Here is a 22,599-nt window from a genome sequence, read left to right as displayed (position 1 = left end):
GAAGTTTACCAGGCAAACTTTACGTTACTCTATCAAAAAGAGGGACAAATACGAAAAACAAGATTATATTTTATGACCCTTATGAAAATACCAGGCTTTAAGAATACCATAAAGTAGCAGCCTGCGGTTATACTTTCAAGTCGCGTTGCCAACTGATTGAAACCGTTATTTTTAAATGTAAAAACTTATGTGTCGTTACATTGAAATATTGGATTGACTTTCTAAAAGTTGATTTTTCTTATGTATGTGTCCAAAATTGTTTAAAAATATAAATTGATTATTATTGAAGTCCAAATACTTTTCAAGGAATTTTTGTTGTCGGCGAGACATAATTCCATTAAAATCCGTAGTGCTAATGGAATTTTATCACTCTCTATATCAACATGAAGGTCTCCATAGTGCGAACTATGTTGTTGTTTCTTGGCGCTTACGGATTCGTCGGATTTTTCAACTCCCACAACGCGTGTTTTAATGGATCTGATGGTGACTAACGTAAACATAACTTTCGATCTTGGCAGCAATATTTATCAATTAGAATATTATATTATATGCCTTATATTTACATTACCAAGTACATTTCTCAGTCAAGTCAAATTTTTTTTATATGTTTTATTCACCTTTTTTGAACTTCAAAAAATATGATTAAAGAATATGTTTCTCACAAGCGACTCACTTACATGTTCCAAATTATCGTCAAAACTATTTACATACATGCTGTTTTTCTTCACTTAAATATACAAAATAATAATATTTCATTTACAGATTTTGTAATCGTTAGCAGCAATGCAAATACAGAATGCTTAATTTAGCCTCACTTAACCGGCCCCTTTAACAATAAGTACTTTATACACATACAAACATATGTTTCTAAAGATAGCAATTGCTTTGATTGACGGTTTTGTTTAGTAAATAAAAATATTCATTACAATGCATATTAATTGCAATTGACGCCAGCTGGTTTCCAAGTTAGTTGCCAAGTGGAGCGCGCACGTGTCGGTCATCGGCATATGGCACAATATCAATATCTGTAACCATAAACCCGCTGCGTTATCATATGGCAGAATAAATGCATATATAAACATTTTAAACACCTCTCGGGTTGACTACCAATTAAAGAAATTTATTGTGCATGCCTCGGCAGATGCCGATTGGCATTCTTTAGACTAGACTAGCTTAATTAAGGTTCTATCAGTCTTTGTTGACCTGGTGGACGGCCTGAGCCCGTCCGGATGGATCCTCCGGACAGCCCCAATCGAGGCGTGGCACCCATCGAGTTACGGTTCGGGCGGCTGATTCTCCGGGAAATTGTTCGGCGAAAATGCAGCGATAATAGAAGGCCTCCTTGGTGGTGGGCGTGTTGAAGGGGAACCGGAGGGCGGCTCCGGCGAACTCCTCATCGGTTACGTGGCTGGTGGCCACCCGGCGGATGCTGTCGATCCAATCGTAGCCCACTCCGTCGGAGAACTGCTCCTTCTGCCGCCACAGGACATCGTCGGGCAGATAGTTATCCGCAAACGCAGCTCGCAGGATGTACTTCTCCAATCGCTTTTGCTGATCTCCCCCGAATTGGTTAAGAGGTCCAGGTATCTTGTCCTCCGGCCGAATCTGCATCACATGGCTAACGAACCCAGTGTCCAGGAAGGGCACTCGCAGCTCTACTCCCTTGGCCATGGCCACTTTGTTGGCCCTCAAACAGTCGGATAAATGCAGCTGCCGCACTCTCTTGACCAGCTCGTCGTGGAAATCCTGGTAGTTGGGAGCCTTGTGGAAGTACAAGTACCCACCAAAGATCTCATCCGCTCCCTCGCCGGACAGGATCATCTTAATACCCGTGCTCTTGATATATCTGGCCAACAGCAGCATGGGTAAACTGCATCTCACGGTGGTGACATCGTACGTCTCCAGGTGGTAAACTATATCCCGAATGCCATCCAGAGCCTCATCGATCTGGAAGATGATCTCCTTGTGGTCGCTGTCTATGTATTTGGCCACATGTCTGGCAGCCTGAAAGTCGGGGGCATCCTTCAAGCCCACCGAGAAGGTCTTCAACCGGAAGTTGGGGTCCCTTTCCCGCATTATCTTGGTGGCAATGGAGGCTATGAGGCTTGAATCCACTCCGCCGGATAGAAGAGCTCCCAGGTGGACATCGCATTGCAGATGACTGCGCACCGCCGACTCCAGGTTGGCCCGGAGCAAAGCTAAATCGCAGGTTTGGGTGGGCACCTCCTTGATCCAGGGCTGCTCGAACCGCCAGCAGGTTTTCAGCTCACCAACTTTACCAAAGCGAGCCTCACCCGGCGTAAAGGTCTCCACCTTGGAGCAGGTATCCACCAGGCACTTCATCTCGGAGGCCACCCAAAGGTTGCCCGCCGCATCCTCACCCACGTACATGGGTATTATGCCAAACGGATCTCGTGCCAGAAGGACCTCCTTGGTCCTGCGATCGTACAAGGCAAAGGCAAACATTCCGGTGATGAACTGCAGCAGATCTTTGCCATAATCCCGGTACAGTTCCAGTATCACATGGCAATCGCTTTTGGGCTTGTAAGTGCCACGTTTTTTTGCAATCTCCGCCGAAAGTTCCAGATAGTTGTAGATCTCTCCGTTGGCCACCAGGATGAGGTTGCCATCCTCAGAGACGAAGGGTTGATCGCCCATTTCCACGCCCACAATTCGCAGGCGTTCGTGGACCATGGCCACTCCTTCCGAGGGAATTACGTAGACCCCGGTGGAATCTGGACCACGATGCCGCTGTTTTCCACTTTGCCGATAAGCCAGTTCCCTTAAACTGTGCTTGCTGCCGTGGAGAACTTGTGGGGGAATCGGTTCTCCATCTCTCGAAAATATCGAAAATATTCCGCACATTATTGGTTAATTTGTATTTATATATAATATAAGTTCAAGCAAGGTCCGCCGTTTGCAAAGTCCGAAAACTGAATGAACCTATTTACCCCGGAGCGCTCTTATTTATTGCCAACGCTCTCTGGCTCTGGTACTCTTTATATGGTATATCCCTCGGCATTTCTCATTTTATTCTCTCAACTAATCAGTATGCTTTCACGTGCTTCCAGTTTTCTCACCGGTGTTCTAGAATCTGGCTACTCTTAAAATAAAATCTGCATAGGAACATTTTTTGCTGGACCCCAAAAATGCAAATTAATATCACTATAAATTATTTCAATGTATTCATTTACCTAGGCTTAAGAAAAGTAGAACAGCTGTCAGTGGGTGAAAACTTGATACAAAATATGCCGGGTAGTCTGTTTACTATTTACCATGCTCTTTTTTATGCTCTCTGGATACTCTCCATATCACAGCTGATTTTTCTTTATCAACGATTTCGTCATCCAATTTACCCTTATTAAGGGTACATCCATTTAACAAGAATTTATGGATTACCTATTGTAAGAACCATTTAATATAGTAATTTATTTAACGTAAATACCTCATTGTAAGTTTTCATTAAAAATAATTTGGTGTTTAGTCTTAATAAATTGGTAGAAATAGATGGAAACATATAAATAATAGTAATGATAATAATATTTTTAATAAGATTTAAACGAGTTAAAGTACACACCTGAAAAAAATATATATCCATAAGTATTATAGTTAATAAGTGCATCAACAAACTGTTTTTAAAAATGTCCAACTTGTGTACTTCTCTCATTGTTACTCGGTTTTGGGTGAATGCCAGGGGTATATTAAAAGAGTGAACAAAAATGAGTGTTAAATTCAGCAACAGAGAGGGAGACCGGTTTATTTTATTTCAGTCTCTGTGGCAGTTTTGCTCTTTTGCGCTCCGACTATGTTACCAAAACATGAACGTATGTGGCATATACATATATGTTCAAATAATTTAAACCAAATAATATGGAGAAAATAGTATTTTAAAAACATATATCTAAGGTTTAAGCCTTATGAGATTTACCATTAAGACATTCCTTATTTCCATTTTATAACTTAATCAATAGAACATTATTTTTTAGAAACACTGAGAAATGAACCAAAAATTAAGGCAGGACAAAACTAAAATCACAGGTGGTTTTGGAAGTTATAAGACATTTATAAAAATATTAAAAATCTGTGAAGTATTTCAGTAAAGGTTTTAAATTCAGCAATTTAAACCATGAAATACAAATATCTGAGTACTTGATACCCGTTGCAATAAGATCTCAGGAGCTGTTATAAAAAGCTCTGTAATCTCTTGACCATCCGTACATGATGTTATCGAAAAGCTCTCCCCAACAGCCATGTTGGCTAACATGGCGCCAAGCTAACAGGTGGTTGCCAGTGGTCCACGTCGCCCGACTTTCGAATTCGACTCCCGCCCATGCGATAAATATGTCAAGTGGCCGCAGATAAACAGAAATCTCCCGTGTTTAATTATGCAGACGTTTTAATTACGCATCTAACACTGACTGACGAATTTGCACAGTGATGTCATACCAAATGGTGCGAGGCTCGGCAGACATAACCCGAGATTTACGACCCGCGGGGCCCGAGATGCGCTCCTGGGTTTCTGGCGTGCGCGCTTGTTGCTTCCAAGTCGTTTGGTCGGCGACGAGCGGCCTTTCAATTCAGTTGCCGATGGAACGCGACACTGGGCGGCAGGAAGTTGCGTATACGACGCATTGTCACTCGGCAGGCGACGCGGATCGGAAGTCCTTTATTCGCGCGCTCCCAGCGATTTGAATTTCCCTTTGGAAAAGCGCCGTCAAGGTGCTAAGTGCGTGTAATTAGTCGAAATTGAATTAATTGAAAGGAATTTTAAATTGAGTTACGTTGACGAAATGGCGGCTGCCGAGCCGAAAAGTGAAAAGTGACTTCTGGTGGGGAATCACCGCCGGAAATGGTGCGTAAATATAAAACGGCCCCGGGTAGAAGCTTGAAAAGTTCAAAAGAGTTTTAAGAAAGTTTATAACAAGAGTGTCAAAACAAAAGGGACTTTTCCTATTCTGTCAAGCTTACATATAAAGTTTTTTTTAATAAAAAGAGAGTTTTATTTAACAGTGCTATTATTTCAACAACATTTTCTTATCAATAAAGTAATTCAAAAAATGCTGTTGACTTCCAATTTAAGAAAAAATTGTATAGACTTCTAATAAAAATATTAAAAGTGATAAAGAATAACTGATTACTTATATCATTCAAAGATGATTGTCAATAAAAGTGCGGCAATTTACTTGCATCCGAATGAATTGATTGAAATGCCCTCTTGAAATGGAAAATAAATTGAAGACATATCAATCTTGGTATTCCAAATCTCATCAGAAAAGTTTAGACCGCTTCGCTGACGGAAAACCATAAAAACGGACACAACTTTCAGCGCGAAAAGTGAAGGTAAATTTGTGAGCTACTCAAAAATATCGAATCAAAATCAAATAAAGCAAACTTTTTACTGGCGCCCAGCCCCAAAATCGAAGGGAATCGAGCATGACCTATTACTGTCACGTCCGTTTCCGGAATTCCAGGGAGATGGGCAAATACACGGGCCACCAACTTTAGGGTCACGTTTGCTGTTTTGGCCGAATTAAAATGGCCCGGGACCCATTTACCACATCGAGATACACATTGCCATAAAATCGTGGGCAAATAGAGCAACTTCCAAGTCGGGGCCAATTAATTAAAAAGTTTTCACGCGGCCAAAATCAAATCAACAATTTTCCCAAGTATTTGGGCGTAAAATTCGAATTGGAAGTTTTTAACAATCAAATGAGATGAAGGGAGATAGATGTTCTGCATTCAGAAAAAATCTTTTTGAAAATAAAGCATTTCGGCAACTTTCTGGAATTATGATGAATGTAAACAAAACCTTATAGGGATTCCGCCGAATTTAAATAAGTGACTGTTGAATTTTTTAAAGTTTGAACGTTAAACTAAAGTTTTAGCTGTAATCGCTTTAGTAGGTTAGTCATGTTTGTCACTTTGTTGATAAAATATTTTATAACCTTTTTAAAACAAAAGTAGAGTTTTAGCTACTCTCTGAGGCATTTAATATGATAAAAAATATTTATTTTTTAAACTTAAACTTATTTGTTATATAACATGTATGGTTATTTTAGTAAAAAAAATCGAAATATTTTTTTAAATTTTTTGTCCCAGTGCATTGTTGTGGCTGGTTGTTGTGTGATAATCCGCAAGGATACGGATACGTATCCGGATCCGGATGCGGCAGAAATGGATAACCGTGTTGTCTGCAGCCGGCGGAAATCAATTCACATTACTGCAGCCTCAGTGAGCTGCCCAAAAAACTTTGTGCGCAGTGGGCAAAACGCAAATAAATTGGAGGTTTTCGAAAACCCGTTCGAATCAGGGGGTTGATTAGGAAGCCATCCATCCTTTAAGACCCTTTGGCCACCTGCCGCCCACTCGGTGTCTAGCCGGGCGGAGTGCTTGACCCCGAGGTGACCCTATAAATAGGCGTTTGCAGCCTCCACAAGGACTATTTTTAATCGACCGCTCGCCCACTTTCGCTATCTTTAAGCTCTTAATTAGTTTTATTTTTTGCCACGACCCATGTGACGTGACACAAATTCGGCTTTAGGCGCAAATAGTTGAATGACCAGTAGCGAAACGCATAAAAAATATGTGTAGTCTACTTTTCAGCCCTAAAGGACACGCCCTCGACTAATTGGAATGTGTGTGTGTGGCTGTTTGTCATAATCAAATATCTTAACACGCAAGCTCAGACCTTTTTCGCTTCTTTTTGGACGGGTTGCGACCCCCTTTTCTGGACTTGAACCCGGACCCTAATGACATGGCCACTAATCGGGGCAAAAAGTTGCCACTGCTGCAGTTCTTAATTAGCAATTTGACGCATTATGCTGCCGAGCTTGTTGGCATGTGCGGGCATTAAGCCCGATCCTGTCTGCAGGATTAGCCCCTGAAAGGTGAAATTAACTGGGCCTCGAGGGCTGATGAGAATGATGCATAATAAGCGGCCAGTTCCTGTCCTGGACAAAAAGAGGTGGCTTAAACGAGATACACCTGGCCGGGGAGGTTGAGTGGCCAGGACAGAGGCTAATAGGTAGTTAATTTAATCCCCACTGTAAGCTGGGACTTCTTAAATAAAAGCTGTATGAAAGCCGGAAAGCTGTTTGTTCAATTTGAAAAAATATACAAAGGAATGTGTGGAAAAAGGGTTTATATATAGTGACACGCTTGGAACATTCATTGAAATTTGTATTGTTCTCCTGTTTTTTATAAATTTGATTCACACAATGAAGAAGATATCTATCTATTATATTATATATTAAATTAGCTTTTACTCATTTCGTGCTATAAATGATTTTAAAAGAAATAAAATTATAGTATTTTTTTAAGCGTAATAAGAAGTAACGTCTATGTACATACATAAAATATTTCACAGAGATTTTGTAATATTTTAATTCGTTTTCCTGGAATAAAACCAAAAGTTTTCTGAGTGTAAGACCGGGATCTTTGGTATTTTTATTAAAAAATCCAACTTGCATTCATTGAACGTTCCATAAGCTGCCGCCCATTGCAGTTGGCTTCATTGTCAATCAGTCAGTCCAATTGAAATTCATCCATAATGAGGCAGTTGCGAGACAGCCTTGACATTGAGATACAAGATACAAGATACACGGCACAAGATGCAATGAGTAGCCCAAGCCATAGGCAGATACAAATATACAAATCTATACACAAGCACAAAAGAGAAATACAAACATTCTGCAGTTATTTTTATGATTGAATCAATAAGGCGCATTGGGAAGGTCAAGTTGTGACTAGGACTTTGGTCCGTTTTCTACACGAAGGTTGCCCCCGACGACCTGTTGAACGACTGAGAGAGCTGGGGAAATCCGATCGAATGCCGTAAATACTATATTAGCTGGAAAAAACACTTGGCCGCTTTTATGGCATCTCGGCAAAGTATTTAATGAATTTATTTATGCTTCAATCACACAATTTAATTCAATTCGCGCAGCGCCCCCCAGGAAGGCTTTTCAATGGAAAATGGGCCTTGAAAACAACATTCATTCAACTTTGGAGCGATGGAGTGGCGATGGAAATTTAATATGCCCAGCGACAAGTAAATAAAAGTGAAGTATCCGCCGGGGAGGAGGGCTATCATGGCGTATACTTAATATACTTTGCACCGCATCTAGGCTGAAAAGTTTACCTCAGCCAGGAGGCCACGTGTCGCTAAGCAGCTGAAAGCGAGTTCAAAACGAAGAACTTTTTGTAACTTTATGCCATATGAGAGATAAATGGCAGAATAATTGTCTCCCCAGCCGCATTTAATTTAGTTTCATCTCGACTAGACGACTCTTGGCAAGTTTCTCTAGGCCCGAACACAAAGGCGGGGGATTGGGAACAGAAAGAGGTGCTTGACACACCGCTCCCCAGACGACGGGATCCTTGTTGTGTTGCCAACGGAAACTTACGGCTCAGCAGTTTCGGCAGCGCTAATTGTCCTGGTTGCCGTTACTGTTTCTGTTCGGTTACTTTTCTCTTGGCTGCGGCTCAAACATTGCAGCCCAGTTTTTTGGCCAGGCTCAAAACTTGTGGCTGCATAGGCCGCAAAACTAACAATTGCATTTAATCCTGACTGCAGGATACTCTTGAGATGCAAAGTAAACGTAAGTCTGGCCGGATGAGCGGACAAAATGTTGACTTTAATTACGATACTGGCTAGAGCAGTCGATTATTGCAACGATGGCTTAAAAATACCACAACCATTTTTGGGGTAAAAAGTGTAACTTCTGATTTTTGTAATAAATCAACATTTTTCGATGGGTTTTTTGCTGTAACTTGGCCAAAACTGGTCTCAAACCTAAAATTTTTCAAATTTTCATAAATTTTCGCATTTTTGATAACATCAGCTATTTTTGCGAAAATCGCTCAAAAATTAGGTTTTAAAGGTTTTAATGCCAATCGATTGGGAATTTTATTACGAGTTCAGCAAGGTATAGCATTCCATGCTTGGATAAATACTTTTTTTGTTTCCTTCAAAATACTAATCATTTTTGGGGTAAAAAGTTCAACTTTGGATTTTTGGAAAAAATGAACATTTTTCGATGCGTTTTTTTGCTGTAACTTGGCCAAAACTGATCTCACACCTAAAAGACACACTGCAATGAACAGCTAACAAGCCACGTAATCGATATCCATCACTTTCCGGCTGGTTTTGTAAAATTCAAGTTTTTATCAATTTTCGCATTTTTGATAAGGAGTAACATCGCCTATTTTTGTGAAAATCGCTCAAAAATAAAGTTTTCCAGGTTTAAATGCCAGTCGATTGGGAATTTTATTACGAGTTCAGCAAGGTATGGCATTACATGCTTGGATTGTTACTTTTATTGTTTCGTTCAAAATACTACTCTCTTTTTATAAAAAATCAACATTTTTCGATGGGTTTTTTGCTGTAACTTGGCCAAAACTGAGACTGTGCCACAAATATTTCTTAAGAACTGTAAGAAAAGCGATACATTTGATTTTTGTTTTGAATATACAATTTGCAAACATAAAACGAGTCTATTTTAAATCATTGAATAGAGCATAAAGAATTCCTTTTGTGATAATTTCACCTGGAACTGAGCCACTGTGTACGTAGTTCCCTTTTGTTTATGTCTGTCAAATTGCTGCCAAGGCTGCGCTACAATCGAAAACGAGGAGGAGGAAAGCCAAACCAAAACAAAGCAAAGCAGCCGGAAAAATTGCAACAACTGGGGGAAAACTTTCTCCCAACAATTTTGGCTGGCGGTTTTGGCAGACACAATTTTTGCCCTCACACAATTTCGGACCGTTTAGTAAATCAGACAAAAGTCTGCCCTAGAAATCACTTAAGCTGCCTGGGACTAGATAAAAATTCCAAAATCCCATGAACAGAACATAAACAAATTGTAAAAATAAATGTATAGAAGGCGCAATTTCTACTTGGCTTGTCCATCACACGAGGTGTCTGAAATATTGATATTTAAATACAAATATTTGGCCAACACAGTTTAATCCCAAGATTTTGTGGCTCTAAACTGCATTCTCTGCCGGCTAATGCCAATTCTGGATTTTGCCTGATCAGGCGGATTTCAATGGCTTTGGCCGCCTTAAAAGGCACCGCACATAAAATCCATTTAAGCGGAGTGTCATAATATAAAACCTTCGAATGACTCACTGTTCGCCAGCCAAGCAGAAAACTACAAAAAAATGATAAAACGAAATTCTCGCTTGCGAACTGTTCAAAGTACAGAGATACAGATACAGATACGGATACATAATTAAATGCATACATTTTTAGTTGGCTGACTTTGCTTTCTTCTCAGTTTTGTTTAGCCCCCCTTTCTCCCACTCTTTTTCCAGATTTAATGGGCAACAACAAGAGCGAAATCCATTCATATACGGAACATTAAAATGTACAATTTCCAAACACAGTAAACGAGCACAAATGTTCAAAAAAATATAAAAGAAAGAAACCAAAGAAAGAAATCAGTAGTAAACGTTCGGGGGCGTTTGCCAAGAATATCTTGTTGTCTATTTACTTGTGAAGCTGATAAAAATTCACTTTATTCACTTTGGCTGTTTATTTGCCTTAGAACAGAGTGGAGACATCGCAGTCTGCATTCGGGTTAAGAGGGGGTCAAAAAGGGGGGTGAGCTCGCTGAAGTGGCAAACAATAAAACGCAAGCTGCTAGACAAATATGAAACTTTAACTGCATTCGCAGCAGTGGGATATGTGTGGGAAAATCAAGGGGATTATGCGGAGAGCTGCCTAATCAAACTGGAAAATAAACGACAAAGTTGCAGAATTCAAGAGCAAACTCTATGGGGATTCGAAATGGGATATTTAAAATATCAATTTTAAAGTTCCCTTGGGTGTGAATAAGAAAATGTTATACTGGAAAATAATAATGAAAGTATCAAGAAAGGCTTTGAAACTAAATAGTAACTAAATGTGAAAGTTAACAGTAAAAACACTTAAATGATATTTAAAATTAAGGAATAATATGATTTATATTATCATGTAATAATTTTTATAATCATATTATAGTTCCTATAAAACAATATGTAACCAATCATGTTTTTCTGGATATCGGATGTTCAAAAAAATATATAATTCATCTTGTAAATATAATTTTATGGGCTAATATAAATGGTATGTTTATAAATAGAAAATATTATAATAATTTTTACAACATATTTTTAATGAAAGTATTACAAAATATTCTTGTTTTATAGTTAGAAAATGTCTTAAAACCAAACTTAAACAAGACAACTCAAGCCATTCCCTTGGGACAACTTTGTGTGGAAGAGCATACTTTCGCACAAGCCCTGTGCTTCCCCACACTTTCAGTCAGTTCTGGAAAGTTGGTAACTTTCCCGTCCAACCTTGTTGCAATCCAAGTTCCAGAGTCCTCCAACAAGTTGTGGCTGCCATTCGATGATTGTTTACCTCCTTATAACAATTGTGAACTCAGCACACGCATTCTCGTGTTTCTTGGTAAACACCGGAGGAGGAAAGAAAATTGTTGTCTTTTATCGCTTTTAGAACATCTTCCCAGTTGGCCCGTTTGTTTGCTCACTTGGCCGATAAATGTTTTTGGCTGCGGCTTTGATAAAACATGGCCAGAATGAGTCCGAGCCATAAATATATATAAATGAGCCGAAAAAATGGGCAACGGCTGCCAAGACAAACAGCCGTAAAGTCATAATAATTGAATAATTAAAAACACACAATGAGTTAATTTTTTTGATTACATTTTTTTTGCTACCGAGCGAACGAATTATTAATGGGAAGATAATAATTTTCACAGCCGAAAGAAAAGTAAACAGAAGCACACACATGCAAGTAGTTTGTCATTGTCCAAACAGTGCGAAAGGGGGAAAATGTGAAAGCGGGGGAGTTGGTAAAAAGGAAAACATAATTGAAACTCGCAACAGTTTTCATTAATTTTCCAGCTGGTGGGGGTTTTTCTTGCGGGGGGGTGGCGTAATGGCAATGTAGACATTAAGGCTAAACACAAACCATTTAATTCCCCTGTTTAATCATAATTTAAGACACGCTTCAACGTCACTCAAAGTCAGAGTCAAGGCAATTGCTGATGGTCCAGGAAAACCCCCTTTCTAAATACCCACTCTCTGCCAATTTTCCAGCTTCTGTTCTCTGCTTAATTTATGCAAGTTTGTCGTTGGCCCTGCTTGTCGTTTCATATTTGCTTTTGGCCCGGCCAAAACGAAGCGAAGAGCATATTTTATTTTCAAATATTTTACATTGAAAAGCGGGATTTTCGAAGAGAAAAGGGGCTATCCCACACAATTACACAGAGGAAAATAGGTACAAACAATAAAATTGTTCTAACTATATTTTTGAGATGTTACCCATTTTAAAAAAATTGGTCTGTGTTAATATAAGTCATTTATATCACGGATATTTTGATATAATAAACCATATCTATAATATAATAATGTAGAATTTTTACTTTCCATTTAAGATCAATGTATTTTTCTCTTTTATAAAATGTAATATCATGTTAATATATTTATTTAAGAAAAAAACACAGAAATGCATATCTGATCAATTGGGCTTTATAGCCAAAATCATACAACTTTTATCATACTCATATTTTTCTCTCGGTGCACAAACAGAAGACAAAGTGAGCCGTTTGGCTTAGTACAATGCGTTTGATGTGGCCTGGGGGCTATACGTTTCCTGTTTCATTTTTACGGCTTTGTTGTGGAATTAAAGTTTAATATGCCTCGACCTGCCAGGTGTTACCCCTTTTTTAACCAGTGGCTCGTAAAAAGGCAAGCCTTTCCCTTTTTCTGTAAACAATTTGGCTGGATATGAATTTTATTTCCGCTCTGTTTATTGTGTCGTTTGCCAGTCAAGTTACGGTAAATACAAACATTTTATGTTTATATTCGAATATTAAAATCATGATTGGATGATACTAAAGCAGATGATTTATTAGCCACCCACTGATGGGGGTTACTCATTAATGTTGCCGCTTTATCAGCGAACAGGAATCTTTAGCTTTCATTGGCGGTGACTAGCATAAAATGTTAAATCCCAAAGTGCAGTGGTGAAAGCATTCCTGTGGCAACTCATGTAATATGCAGTTGCAGCTAATGCATGCAGCAAATACTGCATGCACATTCTGCAAAAACTGAAAGGAAAACCCGACCGCATAATGTAAACGGGCGAATGCCATGATTAGCACACATTTTGTGGGAAATTAAAATAAATTGCCACGGTGGTAAATGTAAAAATGTGTTTGGCAAAGGCATAAACACACACCATTTTGGTCGACACCTGTCCGCAGTGACGCCTTTACGCAAAAACTTACTCAATTCCGGGGCACTGATTCAATTTATGCACGTGCAATGTTCATTTTTCAATTCAATTAAATAAACCTCCACTCCGCTGACAGCGGACGCATGAAATTAAAACTGAAACGCATTAAATAATAAATTATGTTTGCCTCATTCCATATTTATTCGGTAATTTAAAAAGGCCGTTAAAATGGCCGCTAGAAAAAGGCACCGCCTGAAAGTAGGCAACGATTTTGGCCGGCCAGCCAATTAAATTGCGCATACGCCACGTGTGCCCAAAGTCAAAAGATGATTCCGGTTCGTTTGCATGTTATTAAAATAAATCAAAATGCAGAGCAATCTGAATATAGCTTAAAACTACAAAATGTATTTTTGAAATTCCAATTATTCATAAATGGGAAAAAAGCAATGAAGCTTAAAGTAAGCTTTTTGGGGGTAGTTTAACATAGAATTCAAATAAAATTTTATTTAGAAAGCAAAAAGCAAGAAACTGGATCTGTCAAAAATGTAATTTGTTGAAATTTAATAGAGAATATTTTATTGCAAGTTTTGAAGAATTTATAAAAAATGTAGTAGCCAAGATTAGTAAATACTGTGTTCAAAATCTACTACCAAATGTATTTAAAATTCATCTATAAAAGTATGTTTTTTTTGGTTAGCCCCTATATTAAAAGCCTACAAAGGTACATAAGTAATGGCTACTAATCGCACTAATTAAAACTCAACAAATATTTTACAATCTGTCCCACGGCGATCGTAAAAAGTTAGTCCATGTTAGCTGGGGCTTATCAAAGACTCTTTTCCCTGCGATTCGTGGCGTTTAATTAATTAAAAACGTCCGCTGGAGTTCACCTGCGGGAGTGTCCGTTGCTGTAGTCTCCGCTGCCTTTCTCTCCGGTTTCTCAGTATCGCCAGTTGGTCATTAATTTATTTTTAAGAAGCGCATAATTGCCCTGGGCCAGTAACTGGACCTGCAAGCCGGCTAACCGGTCGGTAGAACGCTCATTCATGAGCGCTTTTGCTGGGGAGCTGCACCCTTGGCTGCTGGGTAAACAAAGGAAAGGACCACTCGGATTGCAGGATCTGTGGTCCGTTTGTTTGTTCATCGCTCCCTTCATGCAACATAAATCGCTGGCTTAATGCGCGAGTGTGGCAGGCGGGCAAAGGAGCAAAGGAGCAAAGGACCCGAGCAGGCGAATTGCAAGCTGCATGTCCTTGCCAGCACCTCGCTGCCCCTTCAGCAAGATGAGTAGTTGAGTCGCCTTTGTCCCTCTGGTGTCGACATGAATCAGAAACTTAATTATTTTCAGCCGCGCGATGGCGCAAACTGTTTTGCCCAAACAAACAGGATAGCATCAGGACGATAAATACACGTGGCAAAAATACACACACAGAAAAAATAAAAGCAAAATGTGATTGCGGTGGATTTTATATTTTTAGATAGATTACGATTAAAGTACCCTATCCATGTATTTTAATTGTAAACGCCTGAATTTTAACAGAAAGATTTTTTTGTAAAATGTTACTAAGATTAAAATTCATAGCCTGGAAAATAATATTTAAATTGTTTGTCCCATAATTTTAACAGAGAGTTTACCGCATTTTTTGTATAAGGCGTTGCACAATTTGCATTTTTTTGTACCTATATGGTATATAAAATTAATATTATAAGTAAATTAAATAATCTAAATTTAATTTCATCCTTTTAAAGGGTGTTTTTTTAGGTGCTTTAGCATCCCTAGCAAAAACAACAAAATGCGACATAAATCGATGTGCCTGACATTTTGACGCAGCTCGCAAAATTTTTTTTACAACTCAGCTGCAGCAACAGTGGCAACAAAACAATCGTAGCAATATTTACACTCAATTTACTGCCACTGGTGATGAGTCCTTTCCCCGGCTCCAAAAACCCACACACGCTCGGCCATTCGAGTGTCGTAAACCCCTGTTTTTTTTACGGGCCCCACACACAAAGGATATAGGATGCATAGCCAAGCGGATTTGGGTAGAGCTCCTGGGGGAAAGGGGATTGTACATCACCTGCTGATGACTGTCACACACAGAATCCTCCTTTGAGAGTATATTTTTAAAACCATTTTAAAGCCGTACTCAGAAACACTCGACTTAAAGCCGTCTGTTTCTCGGATATAACAATTGCCGGTGGTGAGGGCAATTGAAAAAGAGGAACCCCCACCTCATCCAGCCACATGTTAGACAGACCGGAAACTCGGCTAGCAGCGTCATAAACTGGTTACATTGTCAGGCGCAGGAAGAGAAAAACGCAAAAAAAACACAACAAGAAATGAAATGAAAGAAGAGGAAATTGCTGGAATATCCTCACGCAACAGGATGTACATAAATCATAACAAGAGCAGTAAACCATATATACACATATATATATATCGTCGCTATCCGATAAATATTCAAAGGGGGGCAATAAAACATACTCTGAATATGGGGATCAGGCGCATATCTGCCATATATTTACAATGACGAATTGCCGCCTTAACGCCACTTCATCGGACTAATAGACACCCTGTACGCGACGGCGATGGCGGTTAAGTGCATCCTGTTCAATGACATTAAATTGTTTTTTATGGCTCAATAATAAACGGGCTGTTCGAGGATCCGCATCGCCCGCCCATCTCATCCAATTGCGGAACAGGCGAACCACAGACAGCATCGCCAAGTGGCCGCGAGTTGCACGCACTGATTGAATTTGACTGGGTGTTGCATGCTCCAAGTGGCTTTCAGGGCCAATAATGGTGCACAGAGAAAAATTTGGGACTGATTATAAATATATAAAAAACATGTTTTAGCCCCGTCTAGTATTTAATACCATTTAAAATGGTGCAAGCTTGTAAGTCAACTTTTAAGTCTGTTTAGACTACTCGCATCGTTCACACTACAGATGCTTGATCATATCGTTAAAAAATCTACTTCTTCGTGGAAAATTGACACTTTAAGCAAGAGTTCCTAAAGAATATACTCTAATATTATGCAGAAAATCTAGTTTCTTCTTCTATCTGAAAAATTATTCTGAACATCCTCCATTTCGTCACATTTCAACGATGAGGCTCTGTCTAAACACACCATTAGATATAAGTCGGATGAGGTTTTTAAAAACCTACAGGAATCCACACAACCCTATGTATTATATATATAATAAAATCGTAGTTACATTTTATGTGTACTATTGGTGGATTTTTTTCTGTGTGGCATTCCCTATGCAAATGGGCAGGACATAAAAAACAGCCAACAGCACGACAAATGTCCCTGACTGCTGCTCCTGTCCTGTCCCCATCACCCTCCTCCTCCTCCTCCGCATCCGGTTCCTTCTGGACAGGGCGCACATGTTGAGGCAAAATATTTGACATTTCTAGTGTTTGCCTTATGTGGAGGAGCACCAAAAGCAGACACTCCCACTCCCAACCTCACTCACACCAAAGGGCGACAGTTTAAATGGCAAAGTAAGAGTGACTAACATACACAAACCAATATGACTGAGTGCACTGATTTTACCATCCCCTGGCTTATTTTGTTTGTCAAGATTCTGGCAATGCTATTTTAGGTTACATTTTCCAGGAATGTCTGTCTGATTTAAATGAGAAAAGAATTTCTTTTATCATACCTTTTTTGAAAATATAATCTTCATGATTTTCTATGTAGCTACATCATAAATAAAGAATCAAAGGATCGTTTAAAATAATTTAAAAATGCATATCCAGTTCTTACAATTTGTTATTGTATTTCTAGTTAATATTTTTAAGTTATCTTAGGTGAGAGTATATAACTTTCGTTTCCAATCTATACTTGCATACACTTCCTTTCTTCCTTTGGCTTCTTTTTTATGCCACTTATTGTGCACACTTTTGCACTTGTCACCATCCCTATAGCGATGTATATACACATATATGTTGCCTTATAGACCCGATGACGTGTAGTGTTCGCCACTCTGTCGCACCCACACCCACTTGAAATCTGTCAACTGCAACTATTTATTAAATTATATACTGCCATTGTTAAATGTGAACGACTGGCGGAGAAAGTGTCTGAAGATGAAGTGGGTTTTTCTTGTGTTTTCCGCGAAGTTTAAAGAGACTCTCGAGATCATTTAGAAAGAGTAAATGTGATTTTCCGCTTATCTGCTTACAGATTTTGGTAGTCGAACTCAGGAGCGGATTCCTCGACGGCTTCTTCATCGGCAGGATGAAACACACGTTCCTCACCAACGGACATTGGCTCCTGCCTCGTTTTGCCTTTTGTACGGCGGCATTAGGCAAATTGACAACAGCTTAAATCACTTTGAGGTGGCTTAAAGCCTCGACATCGTCGCAAAGAACCTCTTGTCAAGCTCAAGGATTCGTAGTGCCGCTGCCGTTGGCAGTTAAAACTCTCACTTGACGAGCACCGTCGAGCGGCAAAAAAGGAGAAACTTGGGGATACCAATAGACAGAATCCCCTGGCACAATGGACGTGGAACTCGAGGAGGAGGAGGAGCGCATTTGCCTCAGGTGAGTGTTGACAGTTTGGCCAGGAGTGCGGCACAATGTTCAGGCTTTAGAGCTGTCAATGATTTCGAAGCCACCCACTCTAGGAATTCACGGAATATTTGAGTCATTTAAAGACCAAACAACAGAACCTGGTTAAAGTTTCAATGTAGTAATTTCGTTTTGTTTAAAAAAACGGTTAAAAGAACATTAATTTTTTGATGCCCTATTTCTTTTAAAAATAACAAAATATATATAAATTTAGGCACAAGGGATTCTTGAAATACCTAAGAAGTAGGAAATAATAAATAAAAAGTTTTAGACAAATAAAAAAAAAATACCTATTTAATAATACTTTCTTTTTTATGATTTTCTGTAAATTTCATAAAAAAATAAATGAAGTATATTAACAGTAGGGAATGTTAAATTATGTCTTCTGAAAAATTAAGAAAATAATTTATTAAAAATATTATTAAGTAATTTACCAAATTCGAGGGCTGCAATATATCAAATTGAAAGTTTGGCTTATAGAAGTTTCACTGTATTATATTAGAGGCGCCATTTTGCCTCCACGTCTATTTACAATAATCAATTAAATGGGTCCCCCAACAATGTGTCGCATTGCCAGTGGAAATGTAGCCGATGAAAGCCCGTGAACAAAAGGCGACTATGGCAACAAAGCTACTGGTATTCAATGTCAATCTCATATTTCAATTATGCTTTATAAATGGCAACAGACGACGTGTCTGACAAAGATGCTGTTTCCACTCCAATCCCGAGCTCAATGGACTCTTTTTAGGGGGAAGAACCTTTAAATGACTGCAAATGAGTGTGTGAAAAATGCCAGGAAATTTAGAAAGATCAAAATAATGTTCTGCAACATTTAATTCACTGGCCAATCAGGGAGCTGGGAAATTGCGCATACGCCGCGTGGCCACTGACAATTCACTTTGCAGTAGAAAGCAAAAGGACCATAAAGGACTCGTGACTTAATCGAATTATGCAGTTTTAATTACATAACAACGCACAGGCCAACAACTTTTCAACCCAGTTTTAAATAGATTTCGTAAGAAAGGGTGGAACTTCCCCAATCATTATAGGGAATAATTGCAGGCTTGGCAATTAAAAGTGGCGAATAATGAAGTAATAAAATCTAAAGGCGGGACGCTTAGCTGTATGCGATTAAACTGCTTTAATTGCTTTCTCTGTGGAGCTTTTAAAGAGGACTGCCTGTCTCCGGCACGAATAAACATAACTTACTGGCCATAAATTTAATATTTCACCCGTATCCTGCCGAACTCGATGGTTCAAACTCATAGAAGAGCAGCTGTAGATGCCAGGACATTTTGAAACGTCTGCTTAATGCCATGCAAATTTCTTTTTCTATGCAAATTTTCTTTTTACTCGTGGTAAACAAACGCCGGAATTGAAAGGTGGGGGAAATTCTGTCGCAGAAACTAGGTAAAAGCCAACCGAATCTGCTATAAAATGTGAATTTTAATGACAAACAACAATAGAGCAAGGGAAGGGGTTCCCAAAGGGGAAAAGAGTACCTAGAGAAAAGTGGAAAATACATAGCACGACTTTTAATGCGAGGAAACTTTTGCTGCAGCGACTAAAGCTAATTAGTAAGCCATAAACATAAATAGCTATGTCCTGGCAACTTTTACGAGTCTGCCAGGATTCTTTGGCAAATGTCAAGAGTACTTGGCATACCATTTTGTAAGTATTTGAGGCTTGGGTTTCGGGGTACGAACCCAGCGATTTGTCAAACTTAATGGCCTTCGGATACTGGCTAACTTGATTGCTGCCTTTAAAAGTGGCCACTTACACGGCTTATTGCCTTTTTCTTTTGCCACTGAAGCTGTGTCTTGATTGCTTTTGATTTTGAATGTGTTTACCCAAATCAGAGGCAGCCGTCAAATAAAAAATACTTTGATTCGAGCCACAAAGCGGCAAAAGGACATCAAAGCCGAGGTCCTGGCTAAGCGCATTTTCTGCATAATAATGCGTAACAGGGCCGAACACGAGGAAATCTAATAATAATGGTATTTTAAAGAACCGCCAAGAAGTGCCAGCTGAGGTTTTGAGCCCACAATAAGAGAATTTATTTGTTCAACTCTGATTGATACCCAACAAAATCGGTTTCCTTTTCTCCCTGAGGATTTTAAATGCACTGGAAAAAACCCAGGCCATAAATGACAATTAAAATTCATATTTAAGTAAAACTAAGAAAAAAAGGTTATACAGGAAAGTAAAAGATATTATCAAAATATGGTAAAGTAACTTTTATTCTTATTTATTATAGGTTTTTTTTCTGTGTAAGAAACAACTTGTTCTTACCAAGTCCTTTGTCCTTTTTTATGGGTTCCTTTACTCCTTTTTTCTGACCCAAACTGAGCCGCTGAGTAATTTTTCTATTTTCTGCTTTGTTGCTCGCTTTCAATTGCACACCCATGTTGACCAATGTCGACATTAACCCAAATCCAGCACACTCACATACCCACAGGCGGGTGGTTATACATACATATATATAGTGGATATATAGTATAGGTGTCTCTCCGACTGTCTGCCCGAAGGGTCCTTTATGGGCCAGGACTCTTAGCCAAATGAAGTTGCCAAAGACATGGCCATATCCATAACAGAGATGGCCGTTGGCTGATTCCAGTTGCGGTGAATTGGCCACCTGCTGCGTTTGTTTTGGCCCGTTCGGCTGTCATGTTGATGGTTGCCATTTCCGGACCTGTGCCGGAAATTAATTACCAATAAAATGATGCTCATGGCTTGCATTAATTGATTTTATGGCTCGGGTTTTGGAGACGGTTATGGGGGTAATGGCAATATCATCGATTTCTTTTACTTCTTTCCCTTTACTAAAAGTAGTTTTTTGGATTCAACCAATATACTTTATTTCATGACTTTTAATGGTCTTAATTTATTTTTATAATATTTAAAACTCTACAACTAATAGCTTCTTAATCTAATAGTTTTTTATGGCTAACCAATAAACTTATAATATTTTCTTTAGTCTAAAAAGAAATCTACAACTACAATTTTTTTAAATATCAATTTTGTTGAACTAAGAATCTACAAGCAATAAATCACGAATGTGGCAGTCTAATTAACCCCTTTAGTAGTTCATACTTATTCTGATCACCCGACGAATAAGTTACATAAATCTATATCCTCCTCAGAAGTTTTCTCTAGTCAGGCTTTCACTAATTGTCTTTAAATATAAACCATAGTCACACACATGGGCTGAAACCATAGCAAACGCTTAGTGAAAGTCACGCCCCTTCCGGCATTATGGCCTCGCCCCTTTTGGAAGGGCTTAAACGCTTAATAAATAAACTAAGCAGCTTGCCAGACATCCCAGATATAGTTGTTGTAGTTGTGGCCATATCGATGGCTCAACCTTGCCAAGTAGTTGGTCTGGTTGTTGTTGCTGGTGGCACCGGGGCATGACAATAATGCATGGGAACCGCCCGTTGCGGCCCTCGGGTTAAGCATAAATATGTCAAGTGTTAATTGCTGCCACTTAACGCAGAGCACAAACTCAAATACAACCGCAGAGACACACTTACACCAAAAAAATATGATTGAAATCAAACAATAATTGATAATTAAGAAATATTTCGTTTATCAACAATACCTCTAAATATTTTATAAAATATAAGTCAGGTACCTAATCCATTATTTTCATTTCTTGTTATATAATTTTAAGAGAGATTCTTTCTTATTTTATTTATTATTATCTTAATGTCTAACAATTTCTTAATATTAAAGTCAGTGCTAGTCAGAAAATGTGCTATTTATGGTATAACCAACAACCAAAAACCCACATAAGTTTGATTTTAATCTTATATATTTACTAAGATCAAGGATTGCAAAATGAATATGGTTTTTTTCAGTGCACACACATATAGCAAAGACGTGTAAATATGACTTTAATCTACTTAGCTTAGCAGCTGCCGCCTAAAACCCCCTTTTTTCCACCACCCCCTTTTTCTGAGTCTGCAACTCGAAAGTCGCAGCACCAAAAGCAAACAAACCCACACTCACACACACTTGTTACACACCCAATAATGTGCTTTAACAAGTTTCTTATGGCCATAAATTCAACAAGCCAACAAAAGCTCATAAAAAGGACTGACTACTGCTCCTGCCCCTTTGCCCACCTTTTGGCCTTGGATACCCCAGCCCTTTGGGCCAAAAGTGGGTGGTTGGAACGGCTGATTGGCGGCTTGAAACTATCCCCACTGTTTGTCTATATAAATAAGAGCCGGCATTGCAGACATGCCTTTGACATTCCATATCTGAACATTGGCCGAGCACAAACACTCCTCAAAAGCTTAGCAGAAAATTCACAAAAATAAGGGGACGCAATTTTAAAATGGAACTAGAAGTGCAATAAGCACTAAGCCTTGTTTTTATTTTTAGCAAAATAACCTTTGAACTGTTACGCACTGAAATATCAGAAAATTCAAAATATGTTCATGTTGGGGACACTTCAATTAAAATGGTTGTACTTGCCCCAAGCTACAAATGGAATTTAGCTTAAATGTGGGAAATATGATCTAAATTAAAAACTCCAAAGGGAAGGCTTATATTGGTTTTTTTTACTTTTGGCCAAAAGCGTCAGAAAAATGTTATCAAGAAAGAAAATTAATTGAACAGAACTTAAAGTGGATGATAAAAATATGTTTGACAACATTTTTCAATCATATCGATTTCGATTTGTGCTTTTCAGAAAAAGTAACTTTACATATCTGAAGCTAGGGAAATTTAACTTATCATGTTATAATATCTTGCTAATAAA

General features: G+C 38.7%; 2 protein-coding genes across 3 annotated transcripts in view; one reads left to right on the top strand and one right to left on the bottom strand.

Annotated features, from left to right (window-relative positions):
• Positions 1–1,099: 1,099 nt before the first annotated feature.
• On the bottom strand, positions 1,100–2,928 carry AsnS (asparagine synthetase). The gene has a single exon (XM_017077774.4). The coding sequence runs from the start codon at positions 2,863–2,865 to the stop codon at positions 1,189–1,191; it is 1,677 nt and encodes a 558-aa protein (XP_016933263.2). The 5' UTR covers positions 2,866–2,928; the 3' UTR covers positions 1,100–1,188.
• A 2,178-nt stretch (positions 2,929–5,106) lies between these two features.
• Ac78C (adenylyl cyclase 78C) overlaps positions 5,107–22,599 on the top strand; it is a 33,536-nt gene continuing 16,043 nt past the window's right edge. The window contains exons 1-2 of one of the 2 annotated variants that reach the window (XM_017079442.4): positions 5,107–5,340; positions 17,446–17,804. In XM_017079442.4, coding sequence (XP_016934931.2) covers positions 17,761–17,804 — 44 coding nt within the window. In that variant the 5' untranslated portion in view covers positions 5,107–5,340; positions 17,446–17,760. The remainder of the gene's footprint in view (positions 5,341–17,445; positions 17,805–22,599) is intronic. The other variant, XM_017079441.4, reaches the window with a different exon arrangement.

The sequence above is a fragment of the Drosophila suzukii genome, chromosome 3 (genome assembly GCF_043229965.1).
Source record: "Drosophila suzukii chromosome 3, CBGP_Dsuzu_IsoJpt1.0, whole genome shotgun sequence".
NCBI classification, from domain to species: domain Eukaryota; kingdom Metazoa; phylum Arthropoda; class Insecta; order Diptera; family Drosophilidae; genus Drosophila; species Drosophila suzukii.
Note: the sequence above shows the minus strand (reverse complement) of the source record. Positions and strands in the feature narration are given on the sequence as shown.

Excerpts from the sequence above, each read along its gene's own strand:
- AsnS (XM_017077774.4), bottom strand. The coding sequence starts at position 2,865 with ATGTGCGGAATATTTTCGATATTTTCGAGAGATGGAGAACCGATTCCC.